Source organism: Pyricularia oryzae, chromosome 5, assembly GCF_000002495.2.
Source record: "Pyricularia oryzae 70-15 chromosome 5, whole genome shotgun sequence".
Taxonomy (NCBI): domain Eukaryota; kingdom Fungi; phylum Ascomycota; class Sordariomycetes; order Magnaporthales; family Pyriculariaceae; genus Pyricularia; species Pyricularia oryzae.
In genome coordinates, this window is record NC_017852.1 from 3,023,857 (window position 1) to 3,043,216 (window position 19,360).

Consider the following 19,360-nt stretch of genomic DNA (forward strand, 5'->3'; position numbering starts at 1 on the left):
CGAGTCCCCAACACGTGGAACCAAAGTACCGTGCGCACCCTGCCCTGGAATCGAACCATCCCAAGACTGTGATAACGGCTTGTGACGAACTTAATTACCTAAGGTACCTAGGTGTACCTGGTACAGTAGGTTTCCCCCCTCCCCTCCTTTTTTTTCGTCTGAAACATTTCTACATGCAATGCAACGTTGATCGCCATTGCCTGCAGTGCCTTTCATGTATTCGAAAGATGTGCATTGCATCAGATCTACCGTATATCATACGCAGTATAGTATAGTACCACAAAAACACCGTCGTGGCTGGTCGGTTGCACCGTCTAGAGTTTCCTGGCATCTCGCTTGTGGTGGTAGTCTGCTTCTAAATGTGTTGCACACATTTTGGCAGATTCCGTATGGTTTTCTTCATCCAATTTTGAGAACAGACTGGTGATCTAGAATTTCATACTGTCTTTCTGCCAAAAACACTTGACACTAATTAAATCTCGATTTATACTCGTTCTCCATAAGCTATTCCTGTAGCATATTTCTCTTGTTCGTATTGAATGCTGCTTCTTATCCAGTCGTCAAATCGAGTCAACTCTGTGCATCTGCACACTAGTCATAAGGGCTGATCTATCATATCTATGGACTGCTTGAGAGTTGTCGCCTCATGTAAAGTCAATAATTGACCAATGAAATCTGAACCTTCTTTGCCTGTAGTCAAGCGATACGCAATCTCACGAAGTAGTCCTAAACTTGCGCGCAATATCCTCCTTGGTGAACTGCCGCGTGTGCTGACGGAGCATATCGGCGCGCTCCTCCATGGTCATGTGCACCTGGTCACCCAGAGGCACCAGGCGCTGAGCCAGGTACATGTAGTCCTTCTGCAGGCACTTGATGGTGATCATGTTGAAGTCGAGGCCGTGGAAGACGAGGGCCTTCTCGCGAGCGTACGTCTCCTTCTCCTTGATGAAAGACACTGGGTGCTGGCGCCAATGTCTCAGGGGGTTGAGATGGTGAGAAGTGTGGTAGCCGTCATTGAAGCAGTACCGGTTGCTCTGAAACCGCATGTCAGTATGAGCTCATTGTCCCCAACTCCACCGAAAAAAGACAAACACTGATAATCGCAATAGACCAATAAAAATACTTACCGGCACGTCAATCAGAGTGATGCTGGACCTGTAGTCAGAATCCGCATCCTCCCAGTCCACAAACGCATGCTGTCCCCAGTTTCCAGCCATAAAAGCCAGTCTCAGCAGAAGGAATGGGAGTATGACAACCATAAAGGCAGCTCTAGAATCGAGAAACCTCCACAAGCAATACATGGCAAAGTAGCTAAAGCACTCGGACCATGCGGCACGGGCGGCCAGCTCGTACTTCTTCTTGCGCATAAAATACAGGGGCAGGTCCAGCCAGACCAAAAAGTAGAAGCGGCCGACGTACTGGGCAAAGTGCCAGGCGTTGTCGCGCTGAAAGTAGATAGTCGACGACAGGTCTCCTGGGCCGTTGCCCTCGACGTGGTGGTGCTTGACGTGGTGGTAGTAGTACGAGTTCCAGGTGTGGCCCATGAGTGGATCCAGGACGAAGGGGAAGGAGCGGTCCAGCCAGGCCCAGCTCTTGGCCAGCACGCCGCGCTGGTGGATGTGCTGGTGCATCATGAGCGTGTACGTGGGCATGTAGAAGAGCTGCATGAGGAAGTGCAGCACGCCGTGGGTCCAGGAAAAGTGCACAAGGAGCAGGTACGCGGCGCTCGGGATGGTGGTGGTGAAGTAGATGAGCAGATGCGTCCACATGACAACGTCCGTCTTGGTGCGCACGATCCCCTGCGCCCAGCGGATGTAGGGCTGCAGCAGCCAGTGGTTGACGGCCTTGGGAAGCTGCAGGTCCCGGAGATCGGTTGAGACGAAGACGGTAGGCTCAAAGTCTGCATGCTTTGGGTCGCTCATCGCCTCGAGCGACTCTAACGCCGCTCTGTGGCGGGCATCCCAATCACCGCTTGCCGCTGCTGGCAGTTCATCTGGTTTTTTGTCTTTTAGTCGTGTCTACTTTTTTAGACGTTTTGAGTGAAGCAACAAAAAGGACAGAACACGCCAAAAAAAAACAGTCGGAACCTTACATGACAAATGAAAGAAACAAGATAACAAAAGTCGAAAAGCTACTGGAATGTGATCTGAAATGACTGCACTGATTGAAAGCAATTAAAAAGAAAAGGCATTAATCATTCATATGCCGCCACATACTTTGGCCACCGTTATCGGAAATCAATCGCTCCGATTCTGGCGGTGTACGCCGCCCACGGCGAGTGCCTGCGCTCGCTGAAGAACGGCCGCTAGAGGAAGCTTCATCGCTTTCATCAGGGGTCGCGACACCAGAGGATGTCTCCGAGCCCGACGAAGCCTTCGATGCCCTTGCTTCGCGGATGTCGCCGATGATATTGTTCAAGACGATGATGTCGGTCTTGGGCAATTGAGGGTCGATGACAATACCGGTGTCATCCATGATCAAGACAGTGCCCAGCGCTCTTTTTTTGCACGCTGATGTGTGCAGATGCTGAATATAGAAAAAGCGACCGATTAATATAATGCAGGAAGCTTAATACGTTCCCCGGCTGCCCGCAAAGCGAAAAAGATTGATAAAGAACGCCAAAAGCAAAGCTTATGAGGGCAAGGGCAACATGTCATTCTGAAATCTCTGATCGTTGCCGTTTTGACGATTCAGGGGTTAAAACTGCCCAGGTAGGCTAGAGCCTGAGGACCCCATTTCTCGAATCCCTACAATCTGCACGGGAAGACCCGCCAATAAGCGGGACTCAGGGTCTGGAATGAAACAGGAAACATTTGCAATGTTAAAAATCGCATCATGGTCGTTGGGCTATCGAGTGAATGAGGTAGTTAATAGAGATGGTACGGATTGGGACCGGTGTAGTTAAAAGAGCAAAAAGTGCCTATATCATATTGGACAACCTAAACCTTATGAGAACAAACCGCTGCCCGTTGAAACTACAGATGCAAAATCCGCCTACATTCTCATTTAAAGATACTTTTTCTAGTTCTAGTTCTAGGTCTAGGTCTAGAACTAAAACACAAAGTACCATTGAGGACGCAATTTGTTTCGTAGCACATTACTCAAGGTTCAGTCCTCAGCATATGTTCCTTCCAACCTCCACAAAGCGGCAAAAAATATTCAGCGGGTTATACTGGGCAGTCGTTCAATCCAGGTACTCAGCGCAACTCAGATAAATCGCAAGCTGTTTGCCAGAATTGCAAGTTTGCATAGGTTGTAAACTGTCTGCTTGGGCTGGGCCATACCTTATCCATGTAGACATTCGGTATGTACCTAGGTACCTAGGTAGGTATTGGGTATTGGATGAGAACGAGTGCGAGTGGCCTCCATGTAGATGGTTACCTGTTGGGAGTGCACGATAGTTACGCGCGTTCGTTCGGATCGCGACCGCAAGAGGGGTTCTCCAACATGGGTTGACAAATGTTTCTTTCCGTTATTGGTTAACTCACCAACCTCGGTACATTGAATGCCTAACAAACCCTCGATGTCACATTTTGTTCCCACGGTGAAAATTTGACAGGCAGGCATAACCAACCCGGTTGGTCGATGAAAGCGCTATAATTAGGAGCAGCTGCAGTTGGTGCACAGGCGCAGCTAAGAACCCCTCCTTGTTGCGTCAGCTTCGTTTTCCTCTACTGCCTGCGCAGGCAAACCAAGGCAAACAGGAAGCAGAGCAGAAAGAGTTTTGTATAAATAAACAAGATTTGGCCATCCATCAGACACTTGATCCAAAGCAAGACTTGCAGTTAATTTATTGTCTTTGAGGGAGAAAAATAAAAAGGCAGGCTCACAAAATACAACCTACCTACTCTTGGCAGCTCAAAATCACCCGATCTCACCTTACCTCACGTACCTAGGTGGGTACCTGGTAGTTACCTACCTTACCTACCTGAGGTAGGTACCTATACACACAGTCTCCATGGCAGACCAACTAAGCGAGGCCGAAGCCGCCAATCTGGCAAGACACAGCGCTGAGGGCCAGCCCTTTCCCAGACTCCGCTACCCGATAACCAACCCACTCACATCGCCCTGGAACCTGCGCATCACCGACGTTGACTACGCCAGGTTGAAAATCGGCCACTGGAACACGGACGAAGTGGACGACAATTGGTCAATCCATACCAAGGTGGACGACGCAGGCAACCTGAGGAGCGTGCACATTGTGCGGAGCTTTACGATGGAATGGTATATCCTGAACCTAAGCTTGGGGGAGAACGGCGGCGCCGTCATCGACTCCGTCACCTGGGATGCGGAGCAACACCTGGGGCTCAAGGGCTACCCCGGCGCCTCGGAGCAAGCGAAGAAGGAGGCGGTGCATTTTTGCAGGGGTTATCTAAAGTGCAGGTTTGAAGGACTGCCCATATAACTTATGGCAAGGAGATTTATGATTATCCGGGGTGTTATCTGCGTAAAGAGGGCAATGGGAATGTGGACGAGTCGTGATCAAAGGAATGGTTCTTTGTTAATTCGACTTTGAGAATTTTCAAAGGAGGAAGCTTTGGAAATAAATAAACCTGCACGTCAATATGAGTAAAAGATCCTCCCTACAGTGCTTAGCTGCCAAGCCAACCCCTGGGTACCTTAGTTCTCCCATTGCACCCAAGACCTTAGCTATAGTCACGCATCAATTACAACATCACAGCTCTCTTCCTGCGCCAAACTTTATCACAATGATCCTGCCAAATACAAATCACTTCAGATTCTTAGAGGGGAATGATGTAAACCAATTAATCACCGGGGTGGAGAATAAGGAGGGAAAAAAAAGATAATAAGCATAATCGCTAGCGCTTATGCTCTGAACCTCCAAAACCAGCGGGACCAAACATGTGGGGTGAATTGTGAGAAGCTTAGCAAAGCCATTAGAACATTTCTAACTATCTTCAAAGTGAACGATCTATTCAAAATTCTAGTACATAAATTTGAAGGGCAACTATCGACCCTCCGCGGCACGGCCGATAGCAGCCCGGCGAGCGGCCTTGTCAACACGGCCGGCCTTGATACGGGTTTTCGCGGCCGGAGCTGCCCCGGCAGCAGTAGCACCTCGAGCAGGAACAGTACCTTTGGCGGCCGGCTTCGTCTTGGTCTTCTTGGTCTGTGTCGCCTTGGTCGTCTTTGCCGTCTTTGCCGTCGTCTTTCTGCCTCCCGCTCCGAGGAGACAGGCGCCCCCTGAGCTTGTAAGCCCGCGCTTGCAAGCTCCGCCGTGGGTCACCTTGGTGTGCCTGGGGAACAAGCCCGGCCCGAGGGTGTCGTAGCCGACGACGCTGGACCAGGGGATTTTGCGCTTGGCAGCAAACTCCTTCTCCCAAGGCCAATGGTATGTCCCTCCGATGTCCTTGTACGACTGCGCAATGTCGATAAAGTTGTCGGCGATGGCGGACGTGTCAATGTAATATACGTACACTACCTTGCCCCGGTTTCTATCCTGGACATGCTCGGCGGAGAATGCCTTGTTGGCCGAGGTCGAAATGAACGGGCTCTGGTCGTACCGTTCATTTTCGTTGTGGTTGATCATAACATGCTGATGGAATGTCATGTCCAGGTCCAAGGTGCCGGTCCTGTCACCCGGGCACACGAAGCCGCCGCAATCTTGGAGTGTTTTGGGGTCGCGCTTGTCTCCTCGATAGACGATCTTTGGTGGAGCAGCGCCCAGAGTTGTGCCTACTAGAGACAGGAAAAGGGATGGAACAATGAGGGCGAGGGGGTAAATCATTTTGCAGGTAAAATGTGCTTTTGCTAGTCGGTAGAAAGATGGATGATTTGGTCTTTTTTATTTTTACTTTTTGATCCGGAGATGTTGATGCCGCTGGCTGGTGATGCTGGACTGAAACTAAACCTTCAAAGCAAGGAGCATAGTAGCTAGAGACTTTATATACATCTTTGTTGCCATCGGATACTGTACTTGGTCTGTTCCCACTACAGACCCGAGTAGTTTGGGAGTAAGCATCCAGCGTGAATGAAGCCATTCATAGAGGCTATGCCCGTGTAGAGGGGAACTGTGGACCTATTTTAGCAGTAAGCAAGTGTGCGTGTTGGCTTGAAAAGTACAGGCAATAGAAGACTCGAAGAAAAGATTGTGGGTAAATGATAAATCATCAGCCCTCTCTTTAGTGATTGTAAACCTGACCAACAACTCGATCGCCAAACTCGTCCTGTGGTAAGGCTGCTCACCCCCATTTCTGTTAGCCAAGATTGCACCAACTGAATCGACTGGGAGAGCGGACGGGGCTATGGTCGTATGGGCCTATTTATGTCTTCCCAGATATCTTTCGCGGATCAGTTAAGCGCTTCCAACTGCCAATCAGTCAGTTTACTCAGGGTCGTGTAAACAGGATAGAAAGATACTGTATAGAAAACGACTTGGTCTAACATCGTGTAACTTTTCTTATTTTGCTGCTTTACAGCTCATAAATAAACAATAGGTTATGTCACACTTTCCTGAAAAAAAGATGCATATGGGTACCTACCTACCTAGGTATGCAGCGTTGGTCCTACTAACAGCACGATAACTGATCAGATTTAGAAAATCGCAGCCAACAAAGTGACTGTCAGCTCAAAACTGGGTTTCGCGGGCGGAGAACCTTGTTTTAATCCATCCATTGCATTTTTCAGGGGTTTGGTTGTGTTGGTCGTCGTTTTTGCGATATTTTTAGCCCCCGTGTTGGTCTTCCAAAGCCAAGTCCGAAGCCGTTCTCTACCACGTACAGTGTGATGGCTCGCTAAACTGCCGGGCCAACGCAACCCCCTAACCCGCTCCAACTCCCGCCCCCGCAAGAGCCTCCTTGGTATCGCAATGAGAATCATACCCGGGTCCCTCTAAGACGATAGGGAGGCCAGTTTACCAGGCTGAGTATTATTCCAAGACCACCTCCTTGCGCTGCCGACAAATTCCGCCGCCAGATTCAGCCGCTGCCCTTCAAATTTATATATTAGAACTTTAAATAGATCATTCAATTTACAGATGGTTAAAAATGTTCCAATGTAACCTTGACGCTTGTTGGGCGACTCCAGGTTGTCACCTGAGCGCGTTTTGGGAGATACACAATCCTGAACAAATTACGTCCAAAACCACTAGAGAGAGCCAAACGAGAGATTTGAGAGGTAACACTATTGGCACCAGAACCAGACTTCGACGAGGAGCAAGGCGTATGGGGGTAATGGGGTTACGAAAGGGACGCTGTAATTGAAAATTATTTACAAGGCGGACGAGCCAATAGGTTAATATCGGTTTGAACCGCAGAACCCCTTTTAGGTTTCCCAGGGATTTCACCTATGTTTGTTTCAATTTTTTTTTGAGGGATTTCCGGTTTTGAGGCAGGGACAATACGAGGCCTAGCAGCGACCAAGACGACCTTTTGAGGCGGGTCAGGCGCAGGGGGATCGATAGGTCCATGAGGTTATTTAGGCGCTTTAGGGGAATTAGAAGCATTTTTATTGTCGACAGGTGCGTTGACGCGAGGGGAACGCTGGGCTTCCACCCACGCTGCCTTTTGTTGCTCCCATTGTCCCTATGCTTCCTCAAACTTCATGTATCGGGCGTGGCGGTGGTGCGTCGACGGATCTGAAGGAAACACTACTTGGATCATCACTGGGATCGAATTTTGCCATGTGCCTTGAACATGGTATGCTTTGCTTTCGGAACATAAAAAGGTGGTTGGTGTCTGTGGCGACTTGACCTTGACCACAGCCATGATGGTTGACCAACCAACGCGCTGGTTCAGGCTCGGTTCTGTGCTGTATTGCGCTCCGTTTGCCTTTTGCAATGAAAGACCTGTGCAAAGAATGAGCCAGACCGACGTGGAATCGCTTTTGTGCATTCTACAAGCTAACGTACAGCCGCAAGCATTGATGTTGGAGAGCTTTTCTGGTGGTTGGAAATTTGAGTTTTGATAAGAGTGTACTGGGCGATTGTTTCCCATGTGTAACAATGTGGCAAAATGGCAGATATGAGATTTTACCTTCGCGGTTCTGCGCCCGAAGATTACCAGCTATCCACGGGGGACAATGCAAGAAGACAGATATCCCATAAGCTCATCTCTTTACTCGGGCATATCATGCTTTTTTAACAAGTCGATTTTCCTATCTAGCGCTAGCCTAGAGGATATCATTTGCCTCTCATTCTTTCTGCAGCTTTGCCCGTAATAGCTGTCAAGCTTCATCCAGCCAATTGCCAACCTCCCGAGCTTTGGGTAACAGTTTTCCAAATAGACGAGTTAGGAAGGTACCTATGTAGCCAAACGTCAAGTTCCGACACAGCAAGAGCGTGTCTTTAATCTGGGCTTTCCACCTGAAGTTCTATTTGCCAGTCATTGTGCCATATTGTTCTGCCCTTGGGCTTACAACATAAGGGCATTAGTAGTACTTGCATGCAAATAGGGTAAGGTCTTGCCCGAAATATGTGATATCCCACGGGGCAACTAGAGATAGCTTGCATTTGACAAAGTTTCCATGCAAGAGCACTTGTCCTAATACACCGGAAAGTATATATAGCATATTACAAGGGGGGCGAATTGCAGCACAGGTTGGATTTACACTTTCTGCACATATGCGTGTTGTTGTTTCTTTTATTTTCTGAGATTTCGGACCCTCAAGAAAAATCTATAAAGCTGGGCCTCCTCTCCCTAATTTGTCCATCCATCTTCTTCCCACTTCTCATCATCATCCACATACACACAGGCAATACCAAACAGAGATCAATCTTGACAAGTATTATCTCTTGTTCCACTCGAGCCTCAGCAGCCAAAGCAAACACATACAACTTCCACCGCAAGCAACTCTCCACACGTAAGTGTTTTGTGTCTGGTCCTGGCTACAAGTCATACACTCTATGAACCAAGCCCAGATAGATACGACATTGCTAACATGGGATTCTTTTGATGATGCCAGTCCGCCCTTTTACCACCGGCCCCTTCACCAACAAAAACCCCTTTACCAACCCAACAAATACCAACAAGATGGGTTGCTGTTGCAGCAAGACTTCCAAGGCGCCCCGGCCCCAGCCTGGCCCACAAAGTTACCATGCTCCGGCTTCGTGGCGCCCAGAACACGAAAAAAAGCCGACCAACAAGGGCCCCGCCCCGGGCACCAGAGTCGCCCCCTTGCCCCGCCCCCCCGGAGATGTGCGGTACAAGTACACCGCCGACGGGACTCCATGGCCTCAAGCCATGGAGGCGTATCGGATTGGTGTGCGTTCCGGGGGCCGCCCCGACACGGAGTCGTCGCTGTCCCCTCGACAGCTTCCGTCGCCGCAGCCTCCGAGCAGCGGCTCCCCCACCACGCCGTCGTCGACAGGGACGGTTGTCCGGAAGAAGAATTCGGAGGCGCCTTTGAGGGCCGAGGGCAAAAAGAGGGACCCAAGGCAGAATAGGAGTGACCCCTATCACTGACGGAGGTCGTTGCTGGGGTTTCGGGCTTTGGAAGGGGGACTTTTTGTTTTTGTTTTCTGGCAGGGATAGCAGAGCCAATTGATTTAGCTGCGGTATTTTGGCAATTGAATGAGTCGAGAATGCGAATTATTTCTGAGGGTTGTCTAACAAAAAAAAGATGCTCGGCAAAGTGAACCAAGCGCATGTCTTTAGTAATTGCGACAATCCCACGATGCAGTTGCGAATTGTACGCTCGTCTTAGCCCCATTGCACAAGCAGGACGTCATCGTTTATAGCACAGGGTGTGTCGTATAGGGGTTAGTACACTTCGTTGTGGCCGAAGAAACGCAAGTTCGAGTCTTGCCACGCCCATATTTTTGTCTTTTTTTCTCTACTGGAGGCTGTGCGTGGGTTGTGGGGCCCCTACAGCCCCTCAAATAATGTGTGTTATGCCCTCATGGCTTGTAAGTAAGTTGTTATTGTGTGCAGTTCCTACAGTGCTCTGGTGATTCCGGAGACCGCATCAAATATTGCGATTCCTTCGTATCTCAATCTTGTTACTCTATAATTCTCAGATGACAAGAGCCTATTGCGCACGTTGTGGGTTGCCCATGCTATCAGTCCAACACCCCAGCGGGCGCCGGCGGCAAGAAGTGCTGACTGACAACCCGCCCAGTTCACGATTTACATACAGCTGCACGCGACAAAGCTGAAAATTCGCCCATGGGAAAGCATTTTATTGGTCGTACTTTTGCATAATTGCCCCTCCTCCCCGGAACGCAAGCCAGTTAAAAGCCAGACACCAAAATCTCCCCAAACTTCAAGTGCGTTCATCACAAGTGACGCAAAAGAAAAGGTCATCTGGGCCTAAAAGAAACGCGCCAACACGTTTGGACTTGAAGTTACCTTGGAGTCGCTGACAATATGTAATAATACTTGGAGTTGTTTGGCTTGACTCTGAACTTGGTAATGTTTCAATAAAGTTGTTGGATTTGGGTTGTTTTCTCAGCCGCTTTGCCAGATGGAGGAAATTCCATTCTTTCCTTCATCTGACAGCCCTCTCATTCGTCGCTTGCTGGTGGCTGAGCAAATCAATTACTCCGTATACAAGGGCTGCCTTCGATGCAGGAAAAATAAATCGTGATGCTCTTCGACCACCTGCTGCTGTTGGAACCCCGCCCGATCAACCTCAACCAGCATCCAACCACAAGAGCAACTCAGCGCATCGAAAACAAATTGCCGCAGAAGCTCTAACCCAAGGCATCATTCCTTGGTCACAACGGTTGACAGCTGGAAAGATCGCTGGGCATCCGCATGGTGGTGCGATGACAGGAACAGGAACCGGGGCTTTGGCGCCAAGCCATCCCACAGCAGTACATCAAAGCCTCCAGGACTCCTTGGCTGGGTTCAGGACAGCTCTGACTGATGAGCAACGCCAAACGCTAGAGAACATGAACGGTATTCCCGACACACAAGCCGTTCTCGTTTTTACAGCCGGGCTGGATTCTATCAACAGACGGAGAAAAGGCAAAAGTACCTCTTCTCGGCTGCACTCATTCCTGTCGTCGGTTGGGGGCTTCTGCAACACCATGACCAAAGGAAGAACCAACAACATTGTGGATACTTATGTATCGTCAAACCCCGAGATTGCTGCATTGGTTTGGGGAAGCATGAAACTGGCAATGACGGTAAGCACTGATTGCAGTCTGGACCCAGATGATGATGCTTACTGATTGAAACTTGGCAGGTTCTCGCGAACTTTATGTCGTACTACGATGGCGCCTTTGAGTTGATGATGAAAATAACCGAGCTTTGTCCAGCTGTTTCTGAATATGGTGCATTGTACCCAGATTCAATGGCGCTCCAAAAGTCTTTGAGCGATTTCTATGCATCAGTCATCGATTGCTGCAAGCGCTTAGTAGAGGAGACGCAGCGCAGTGGTATGTCAACAACGCATTACGCAAATACGGTACTGGTACGACAGGGACTCTAACTCAACTCAGGATTTGTCCACTTCTTCACGAAGCTCACAAAATCAATCGATGAGAACTTCAAGCCAGACCTAGCAAAAGTTCAACATTGCCGGGACCTTGTCAACTCTCAGGTGGTACTTGCTAAATTTCAAGCCGATCTACGACATCAGCAACTCCAAGCAGAGGAACGGCAGGAAGCCATGAAAAGCAGATCGAGGCTTTTCCGATTTTTGTCATCAGCAGAACGCAGTATCGAGAAGCAAGACAATTGGCAAATTCGAGAGTCTCGCTCGGAATCAGGTCCGTGTAATAGAGTCCATTATCAAGTGGTGTGTACTAATGAGAAAGAAAAAAAATTAGAGAAGAGGAGGCAGCGGCTGCTCGATTCTCTCTCTGCGCACGACTTCATGAGACCTTATAAGCAGAGTAATGAGAGACGCTATGGCAACACTACTGATTGGGTGTTCAAAACATCCGAGTTTCAGCGCTGGCTTGATGGGGAAAGCACTGTTCTTTGGTGCTCAGGAAAAAGTAAGGAATAGCAACCAACTGCATCCTACCTCCCTACCAACACATTAGTATTAAACAAAGAGCTAACAGCCTAGCGATAGTTGGTTCTGGCAAGACTGTCGTCGCGTAGGTTTCTGGTCGCTCAAGAGAACAGTCGACTGTTATTTGGGTGCTAAAATAAATACATTCACAGCTCTAGTGTGATCCAGCATATCCTTAAAGCCAAAGGCTCCCTTGGCTGTCCGGTCTCTTTCTTTTTCGCCCAAGCAGACGACGCCGACTCACTTGATGCAGAGACCATACTCAGGTCTATTTTGTACCAACGACTACTAAACACCAATATTTCCGAAGAAATGGAACTGAAAATCCGAAACACGGTGTCAACATCGGCTTTTTCAGACGTTCTAGATCTGCTTCGCGAAGTGATACCAGCGCCTCAAACGTCCTATATAGTACTCGATGGGCTTGACGAATGTAACAAGGAAAATCGAAAAATGGTACTCAAAGCATTGTCGGCACTGGCTTCACCTAACAACAACGTGCGGCTCTTCCTCTCAGCTCGAAGCAGCCTTCAGGAAGAGGTCGAGAGATATTTTCCCGTCATAGAGCGCCTCAAGCTGGGCCATGAATCTACAAACGAGGACATTGCGGCATACATTAAAGGCTTTATTGACGAGAGAATGGACGATGGCGACCTGAAAGTTGGAGACCTGTCGTTGTTGGATGAAATCCAGAGGGTTCTTACGGAAGGAGCTCAGGGGATGTAAGTTCTATGCTTGACTCCCTAGCTATGTACCTACCTAGGTACCTAGGTAGGCAATTACTTGAAGTACCACCGGCTAACTGGGTCTTTTTTTTAGGTTTCTCTGGGTGGTTTTCCAGCTCCAAGATATTTGTTCGCAACATTCCGACAAGGATATCCGGCAAACGCTGAACAGCCTCCCAAAAGATCTTGCCGAAACGTTCCAACGAATACTTTGTCGCATCGAGAGCCGGAAGCATGACGCAGCAGCCCAAAACGTTTTCGCGTGGGTTGCTGCATCTAAGCGACCGCTTTCCCTTGAAGAACTTCGCGAAGCCCTTGCTATCTACATTGGTCAGCAATACACCGAGAGAGATCGCTTTTACAACGACATGGAAAACATTGCTTCATGGTGCGGAAATCTGGTCCAAATTGACGAGGAAAGCAAGCTCGTACAGTTTGTTCATTCGGCCGTCAAGGCGTTTCTCTCGGAAGAATCAAGCGTCCATAATCTGCGAGGTTTTCACCTCAATCTCCGGGACATTGATCACAGACTTGGCGAGCTATGTGTTACATATCTCGACCTGAACGACTTCAAAACTACGCTCGCAAGACGCTCCAGACCTGTAGTTGTGGATCCATCCAGGGTGGTAGACACAGTGCTCCAACCAGGCTCAAAGAAGACTGCAATGCTCTCGAAATTCGCTTTCAAGGATGCCCGAAAACATGAAGTGAAACTAGCAGCATCGTCGTCTTCTTCATCAACAACATCCAATTTGAAAGCCGAACATCCATTCTTGAACTATGCATCAATCCACTGGCTGTCGCACACAAAGAATTTTGGGGAAGACCTATCCAAGACATGGAACCAGTGGAAAGCAATGGTTGTCGGCAACTACAAGATCGCGCAGACGCCTTGGAATGGCGAGTTCTACCACGAGAACACATGGGATTGGGCACACCGGAATCGCCACTACGCATTGATACGTGTTCTGGTTACGCATTCCGAAGACGGTGTCCGATTTCGCCCACACCTACCAGAATTGGTGATCGATGGCGACCTTGTTCTTATAGATGCATTACTTGAGGGCTATTGGCCACCAGAAATGCTAACTGGCGCGCTTAATTATGCCTCGCAAGGGGGCAATTTGGAAATTGTTAAAAGGTTACTCGCAGCAAATACCGACATGAACACATATACATATGCTGGAGGATATATCGCGTTAGGAGCCGCAGCTTCAGGCGGTCATTTGGAAGTGGTCAAAGAATTACTCGCATCATATGTCGACGTGAGCGCAGAGCCTGCAGACTTTGGTGGAACTGCTTTACAAACCGCGGCAGGACAAGGCCGTTTGGAAATTGTCAAGATACTGCTAGCGGCGAAAGTCGAAGTAAATGCAGAACCTGCGACTATAGGCGGGCGGACCGCGTTACAAGCCGCAGCAGAGGAAGGCCATTTGGAAATCGTTGAAACGCTGCTTGCAGCAAAAGCCGATGTAAACGCATCTCCTGGAGAATTCGAAGGGCGGACCGCGCTACAAGCCGCGGCAGAAAATGGCCATTTGGAAATTGTCAATCTACTCAAGAGTGCGGGAGCTGTTGAATAAATCTTTTGAAACAACAGAAGATAACGCCTCTGCTGATTGATCCAGGGTTTGGGTCAAACCGCGACTGCGAAAACCATAGCAACAGCTTTGACTACCTTGGGCATCTAGCCAAAACATCTACTCTACCTGGATGTATATATAGGATAATACAGTAGAGAATAGATTTTTTTCACTCAGCAAAGCGTCACCAAGCAAACCAGGGGATTCAGCATCAGGCAGCGCCGATGTGACAACCTGCCCGATCCCCCCCGTCTCTGGATATGGTCTTCTTGCAAGTTTACATGTAGCACCGCAAGGAGCTGCTTGCCACCTTTAGCTGCCAGAGAAGAATCCGACAGACGCCAGAGGGGTGTGAAGGATTGACACACAAGGCAGACTGGACGTCTACGGGGCATGAACTAGATGGACAGTGATTACATATGTTTTTGTCGTTTTATTTTCATTTTACAAATATAGAATACCAAATAGCACCACGAACGAGTTTGATCCGCAAATTTCCCGTCAACAATACCCTACCGCAGCGTGATTCTGGGAGAGGACGCAAGAGTGGGCGGCAACCGAGGTGACGCTGCTATTGTCGAAGGCGTATGCTTGCTCGTGCCATGAACCTCGAATACCTGTCCTGCATCAGCTTCGTGTATCTCTGACCCCGGTGAAGGTCCAGTCTGTGGCAGCTCTGATCGATCATCTGGAAAGGCGACCTCTGCAACAGAAGGGACCCGCTTCAGGCTCGGGTGCCGCTTTTGAGTCTCTGGCGGCGAGGTCGTATTCATCCCTGCCCGGAAGGCGTCCAACTCGAGCCGCATGTCTTTCCATCGCCGCCAAAAGAAAAAGGCCACCGCCGCTGCCGCTAGCAGCAGCACGCCCAAACTGACCCCGACGGCGATGGTGCTGTCTTGGCTGCTGCTGCTGCTGCTGCTGGCCGCCGGTGCTTCCTGGGCGGCGGGGACATCAGTCTGGCACACGTTGACCTCGCCAGCCAGTAGAATGCCGCTGAGGTTGCCGTTGCGCCCATCGTCTACTCTGCCGGCTTTCAGGGTCATGCTGGCGTTGGCACAGTTGTCATCCCAGACGTCCGGCCTCAGGCAGAACCAGTAAGTCTCGTCCTTTGGGCATTGTCGCAGGATCCCTGGCGACCCGGGCGACTCCCCGCGGCAGAGGTCAATGGCAGGACAGTTTTGGGGGAGCAGGGCGGGGTCTGCGCAGGACATTCGCCTCAGTCTGCTGTTGGTCTTTTGGTCCAGGCACAGTCCATTGCTCAAGCATGCTGCTCGGTGTTGCTTTCGTTTTTGTTTCCCCCGTGTTAGTTGGTTTCGATGCACGCAATCTCTGTTCTGCAGCCGTTCAAATCATATGTGAAAATATTTTACTGACCTTGACCCTGGGCGCAACAACTGCGGCCATTCTCTCTCCCTGCGCACAAGATTCCTTCCCTGTGCACTGAGCCGTTGGGCCAGTAGCATGTTGTGGGTGGGCTGGGAGCTTCCTGCCCGCTACAGAAGCTAGTCAGGAGAGATGACAGAACAAAACGCCACACAATTGTCAAGGCAGGCGCCATGATGGGCGATGACGATCTGCGAATTGATCCGCCGTCAAACCAGACAAAACCCCAACAGCAAGGTTAGCATGTTTAAACAGAGAAAGAGCCATGCCGGCGCAAAAGAAAAAGTGCGGGGATGCAAATGTATTGGAAAAGACGGATTTATCCACAAAAGTCGTCGCCTGGCCTTGTTGGATGTTGACAAGAGGCTCGGTTAACTTGATGGCATGCAGCTCGAGCCAATTATTTCAGTAGCCATAGTTTTCGTGTCGCACAACACGGCTGACATGGCTGACATGGGTGTAGAACCAAGCAATTCAGAGACTTTTTTTTTTCTCCTGACGTGCATACAAACGACCTTTGGGAGGCCGCTTGGCCAAAGGACAGGGCAATCATACCGCTGCAAACACGAGTCTCGTGGCCCATCAAATGACTTCACGCGTTGGGGCTGTACGGGATTCGTTCCGATCCTTCCTCAGCCTTTCCCCAAACCCAACGTTCCGCCAAGAAAATCCCGCCCAGCCCCGAAAAGATCTACCCGCGCCGCAACCGTGTTCTCCCCGCAAGCGCGGAATTCTACGTTGTACTGGAACGATGATTATATGCCGATGATTTGCCGGGCAAGGGACTATCCGCGTAATGGAAAACAAACGCCAAGAGCGAAGCAACATCACCAACACCATTGAACAAGATTGCGCCCTGTTCCTCGAAGTCGACAACTAGACCTAGTTGCCAGCCGAGGCAAGGCAGACGAGGTTTGGAGACGTTTGGCAAAGAAGGCGGGGTCAAGGCAGGCCTGGAACCACTTGACAGGAATAGATCAGTTGCACATTGAACAAAGGTTGAGATGATACAGGAAAAGACACCAGGCCACTCCCTGGGGTTTTCACCCTACTTCGCTATTTACCACGACTCCGTAATTAGCTACCAGGTAGATCTACCCAGTAATTATCTACGGACCACGGATAGGTCGGAGCAAGGAGCCAATGGTTTGTACCTTTTTGGCAGTCGACTCAGAGTGACAACATGATTGTCAAGGGACGATTTGCCAAGTCTAGTCTGGGGACCCAACTTTGACAAGTGGATTTTGACGACGTACATAATTAGTATCTAACTGTGCTGGGTATAATAAGCGGAATTGGAGCCGCCCCATACCTATGCAAGGTCCATGAATGTTGTCATACTTTCGCACTTCGCGATTGAGTGATTTGGGTAGGGCTGACTTCTGCCAAGATCCAAGATACACGGACTTTTCACGCTCGCGGCATCGGGGACAAAAACAACCCCAACGGAAAATGCGGAACAGGGTGAGTTTTCGCGACTTTGTGGGCAGTTTTGTGGAGTGAGTTTTCTTATTTTTAGCATTAGATCATGATTGTTCTAAGGTCATCGATCAAAGGGTTTCGGGAATAAACGTGGAGCAACGACGGGAATATCCATCAGCAACCTGCCCCTAGGAACCTTGCCCATCCCCTCATTCACCGTATCCTGTCTTGTTGTGTCAGTTTACGTGGTAGGCGCGCTAGCCAAGTGCCCTATCCGGATAGGGTTGCTTATCTTTAGAGCTAACAGTAAGCAGAAAAATGAGTGCATGACCCGAACTCGTTAATTCAGACCAAAACAAACGTCCGCCGGACTAAGAATCTTTAGCTCAAGCTTTTCAGGCTCAGCAGCACAAGAAGGGGGGACAAAAAAGCTCGCAGCCAACCAGGCTAAACAAGCAAAAGAACAAGGAAAAAAAAAAGAGACCGAAAAATAACGCTGTTGCAGATCCCCATGTTTCGGTTCGCGTCTATCTGCTCCGAACGGGGTACCCACCGAGAGGGTGAAGGAGTTCAAGTCAAGTAGCACAGACAGCGGAATTATTTCCTCGGACCACCCTCTTCCCCCCCAAGACGGACGGATGCAGCTTGTGGTACCATGCAACCATGGCAGAAGCATGGATATGGCGGCATGAATTCCTTTTGAGCAACGGTCAAAGCCAGCCAAATTGATCCAAACAGGGGCAAAATGTGGGAACAAAAAAGAAAGGTGAAGAGAAGGAAGCAATTAAAGCTTGTTTTTCGTCATCCCGCGCGAGATCTACCCTTGCAGCCCTTACCGAGAAAGGGTCCACAAAAATCCACATACTTGGGGGCTGTTCGTTGTGGGCCCCCTCAAAGAGGGGGTTACAAAACCTTGATTTTCGAAAAAACCGTGGGCCAGCAAATTTGTTAGCAGATCGCTAACAAAGTAGCTCATGAAAGTTCGATTCACGTTCGTAAACACTACACCCACGAAAAAGGTTAGAATTTGCAGATAAATTGAAGCCGTGAATTGCGCTGTAGATATCTATTTCTGGAGTTTTGGCTCAATCGCCCTTTTCCGGTCGCTCAAGCGGTCACAAGGCGACCCGGGTACTTCCAACTCATCCTTTCTACCACCCGGTATTGGCGGCGAGGAACGGTCTTCAAGCGGTCTCGTATCCTGAAGTTGACGGGGAGAGGGTGTAGCCAATGGTATATACCGTGGGAACGGTTTGGAAGGCCTGTTTGGGGCGGGAGGTGAGGCTGATTGCGAGGATCGTGATACGCATATGCTGATAGAACAGGCAGAGTCGGTATCCACGGTAATATTGATCTGGGTACTTGTATTTCCAGCTGAAATTGGCCCTTTATCGACGAACCATGACTGTGAGGGCTGTGAATCGGTCTTCTTCCTTTTTCCAGGGCGTTCCCTGACCGCCGGAACGTTCTCCGGCGTGAAGCCGAGGTCCTCCAGATATCTCTTCTGTTGTATCTTAATCCCGTTGGGCATGCCCTCTGTTTCTCGCCAGCGTTGAATAGCCTGATTCTTATCCCTATACCACGCATCTCTGACGAACTTTTCTTGTTGGTATAGGGCTGTTTCCTCGATCAACGCCTGTTTGGCTTCGTGAGCGACCCGCATATCTTCTAACGTATTAGCGGTCTGGAACTGTTTGTCTTTTGACTTCAACGTCATTTTGACTTTGTAACGTGAAGCGCGTTGAAGGCGTTTTTGCTTATTCGTCTGCTTTTGGGCAACGCGTTGCTGTAGGATGATCGCCTCGTTGGCAACGGCTTGTAAATCCGAGATAGCATCAACGGTATCTGAACTAAAGTGGTGCGCCTTGGCCGCCATACGGCTTGCCGCATATTTGGCCCGTGAAAATCGTTCAGCGGTAGGAAGGGAGTCCGGATATCGCGGTGTATTCGCTGCCGTGGCGTGGCCACGCAGTTTGGCGAGCACTTTGGTGCCGTCGACAGGAAACAAGCCTGTATCTTGGAAACCGCTTATTACGTGGCCAGTTGTGAAAGCCGTTTGCCAGCAGCGCTAAGTTAAGGGAAGATATATCAGTTTACCGCTAAATTAACCTGTAGATCGAAAACGACTTACTCGAATCGCAGCAACGAAATCTGAGCGGGTGAACACCGGAATACCGGTGTTTATATGCTCATGCAGGACCGCCTGCAACTCGTTTTTCAGGTGAGTGAACACGGATACGTCCATGGGCTGCATATAATGCGTTGAATGAGGCGGTAAAATAACGATCTCGATATCAAATCTGAGGCAATAATCAAGTATCT

The 19,360-nt window shown here is 49.5% G+C and overlaps 6 protein-coding genes and 1 non-coding gene across 7 annotated transcripts; 4 read left to right on the top strand and 3 right to left on the bottom strand.

The window, feature by feature from the left end:
• Positions 1-420: 420 nt before the first annotated feature.
• Positions 421-2,708, bottom strand: MGG_00392 (uncharacterized protein). The gene is made up of 3 exons (XM_003718636.1): positions 2,093-2,708; positions 1,128-1,993; positions 421-1,034 (listed from the first exon to the last, which is right to left on the bottom strand). Exons 2-3 carry the CDS (start codon positions 1,920-1,922, stop codon positions 714-716), a joined length of 1,116 nt encoding a protein of 371 aa, XP_003718684.1. The 5' UTR covers positions 1,923-1,993; positions 2,093-2,708; the 3' UTR covers positions 421-713.
• Positions 2,709-3,695: 987 nt separating this feature from the next.
• MGG_00391 (uncharacterized protein) lies at positions 3,696-4,782 on the top strand. Its single transcript, XM_003718637.1, has one exon. It carries the CDS (start codon positions 3,959-3,961, stop codon positions 4,403-4,405), a length of 447 nt encoding a protein of 148 aa, XP_003718685.1. The 5' UTR covers positions 3,696-3,958; the 3' UTR covers positions 4,406-4,782.
• Positions 4,783-4,969: 187 nt separating this feature from the next.
• Positions 4,970-5,749, bottom strand: MGG_00390 (uncharacterized protein; the record flags this gene model as incomplete). Its single annotated transcript, XM_003718638.1, has 1 exon — positions 4,970-5,749. One exon carries the CDS (start codon positions 5,747-5,749, stop codon positions 4,970-4,972), a length of 780 nt encoding a protein of 259 aa, XP_003718686.1.
• Positions 5,750-8,990: 3,241 nt separating this feature from the next.
• MGG_00389 (uncharacterized protein) lies at positions 8,991-9,422 on the top strand (the record flags this gene model as incomplete). The annotated part of the gene is made up of 1 exon (XM_003718639.1): positions 8,991-9,422. One exon carries the CDS (start codon positions 8,991-8,993, stop codon positions 9,420-9,422), a length of 432 nt encoding a protein of 143 aa, XP_003718687.1.
• A 279-nt stretch (positions 9,423-9,701) lies between these two features.
• MGG_20242 lies at positions 9,702-9,773 on the top strand. Its single transcript has one exon. It is a non-coding gene; the product is annotated as a tRNA-His (tRNA).
• Positions 9,774-10,285: 512 nt separating this feature from the next.
• Positions 10,286-14,733, top strand: MGG_00388 (uncharacterized protein). Its single transcript, XM_003718640.1, has 7 exons — positions 10,286-11,089; positions 11,149-11,341; positions 11,405-11,674; positions 11,735-11,905; positions 11,986-12,010; positions 12,078-12,647; positions 12,745-14,733. The coding sequence occupies exons 1-7, from the start codon at positions 10,727-10,729 to the stop codon at positions 14,231-14,233; spliced, it is 3,081 nt and encodes a 1,026-aa protein (XP_003718688.1). The 5' UTR covers positions 10,286-10,726; the 3' UTR covers positions 14,234-14,733.
• On the bottom strand, positions 14,637-16,207 carry MGG_00387 (uncharacterized protein). The gene is made up of 2 exons (XM_003718641.1): positions 15,608-16,207; positions 14,637-15,513 (listed from the first exon to the last, which is right to left on the bottom strand). The coding sequence occupies exons 1-2, from the start codon at positions 15,635-15,637 to the stop codon at positions 14,746-14,748; spliced, it is 798 nt and encodes a 265-aa protein (XP_003718689.1). The 5' UTR covers positions 15,638-16,207; the 3' UTR covers positions 14,637-14,745.
• Positions 16,208-19,360: the final 3,153 nt, after the last annotated feature.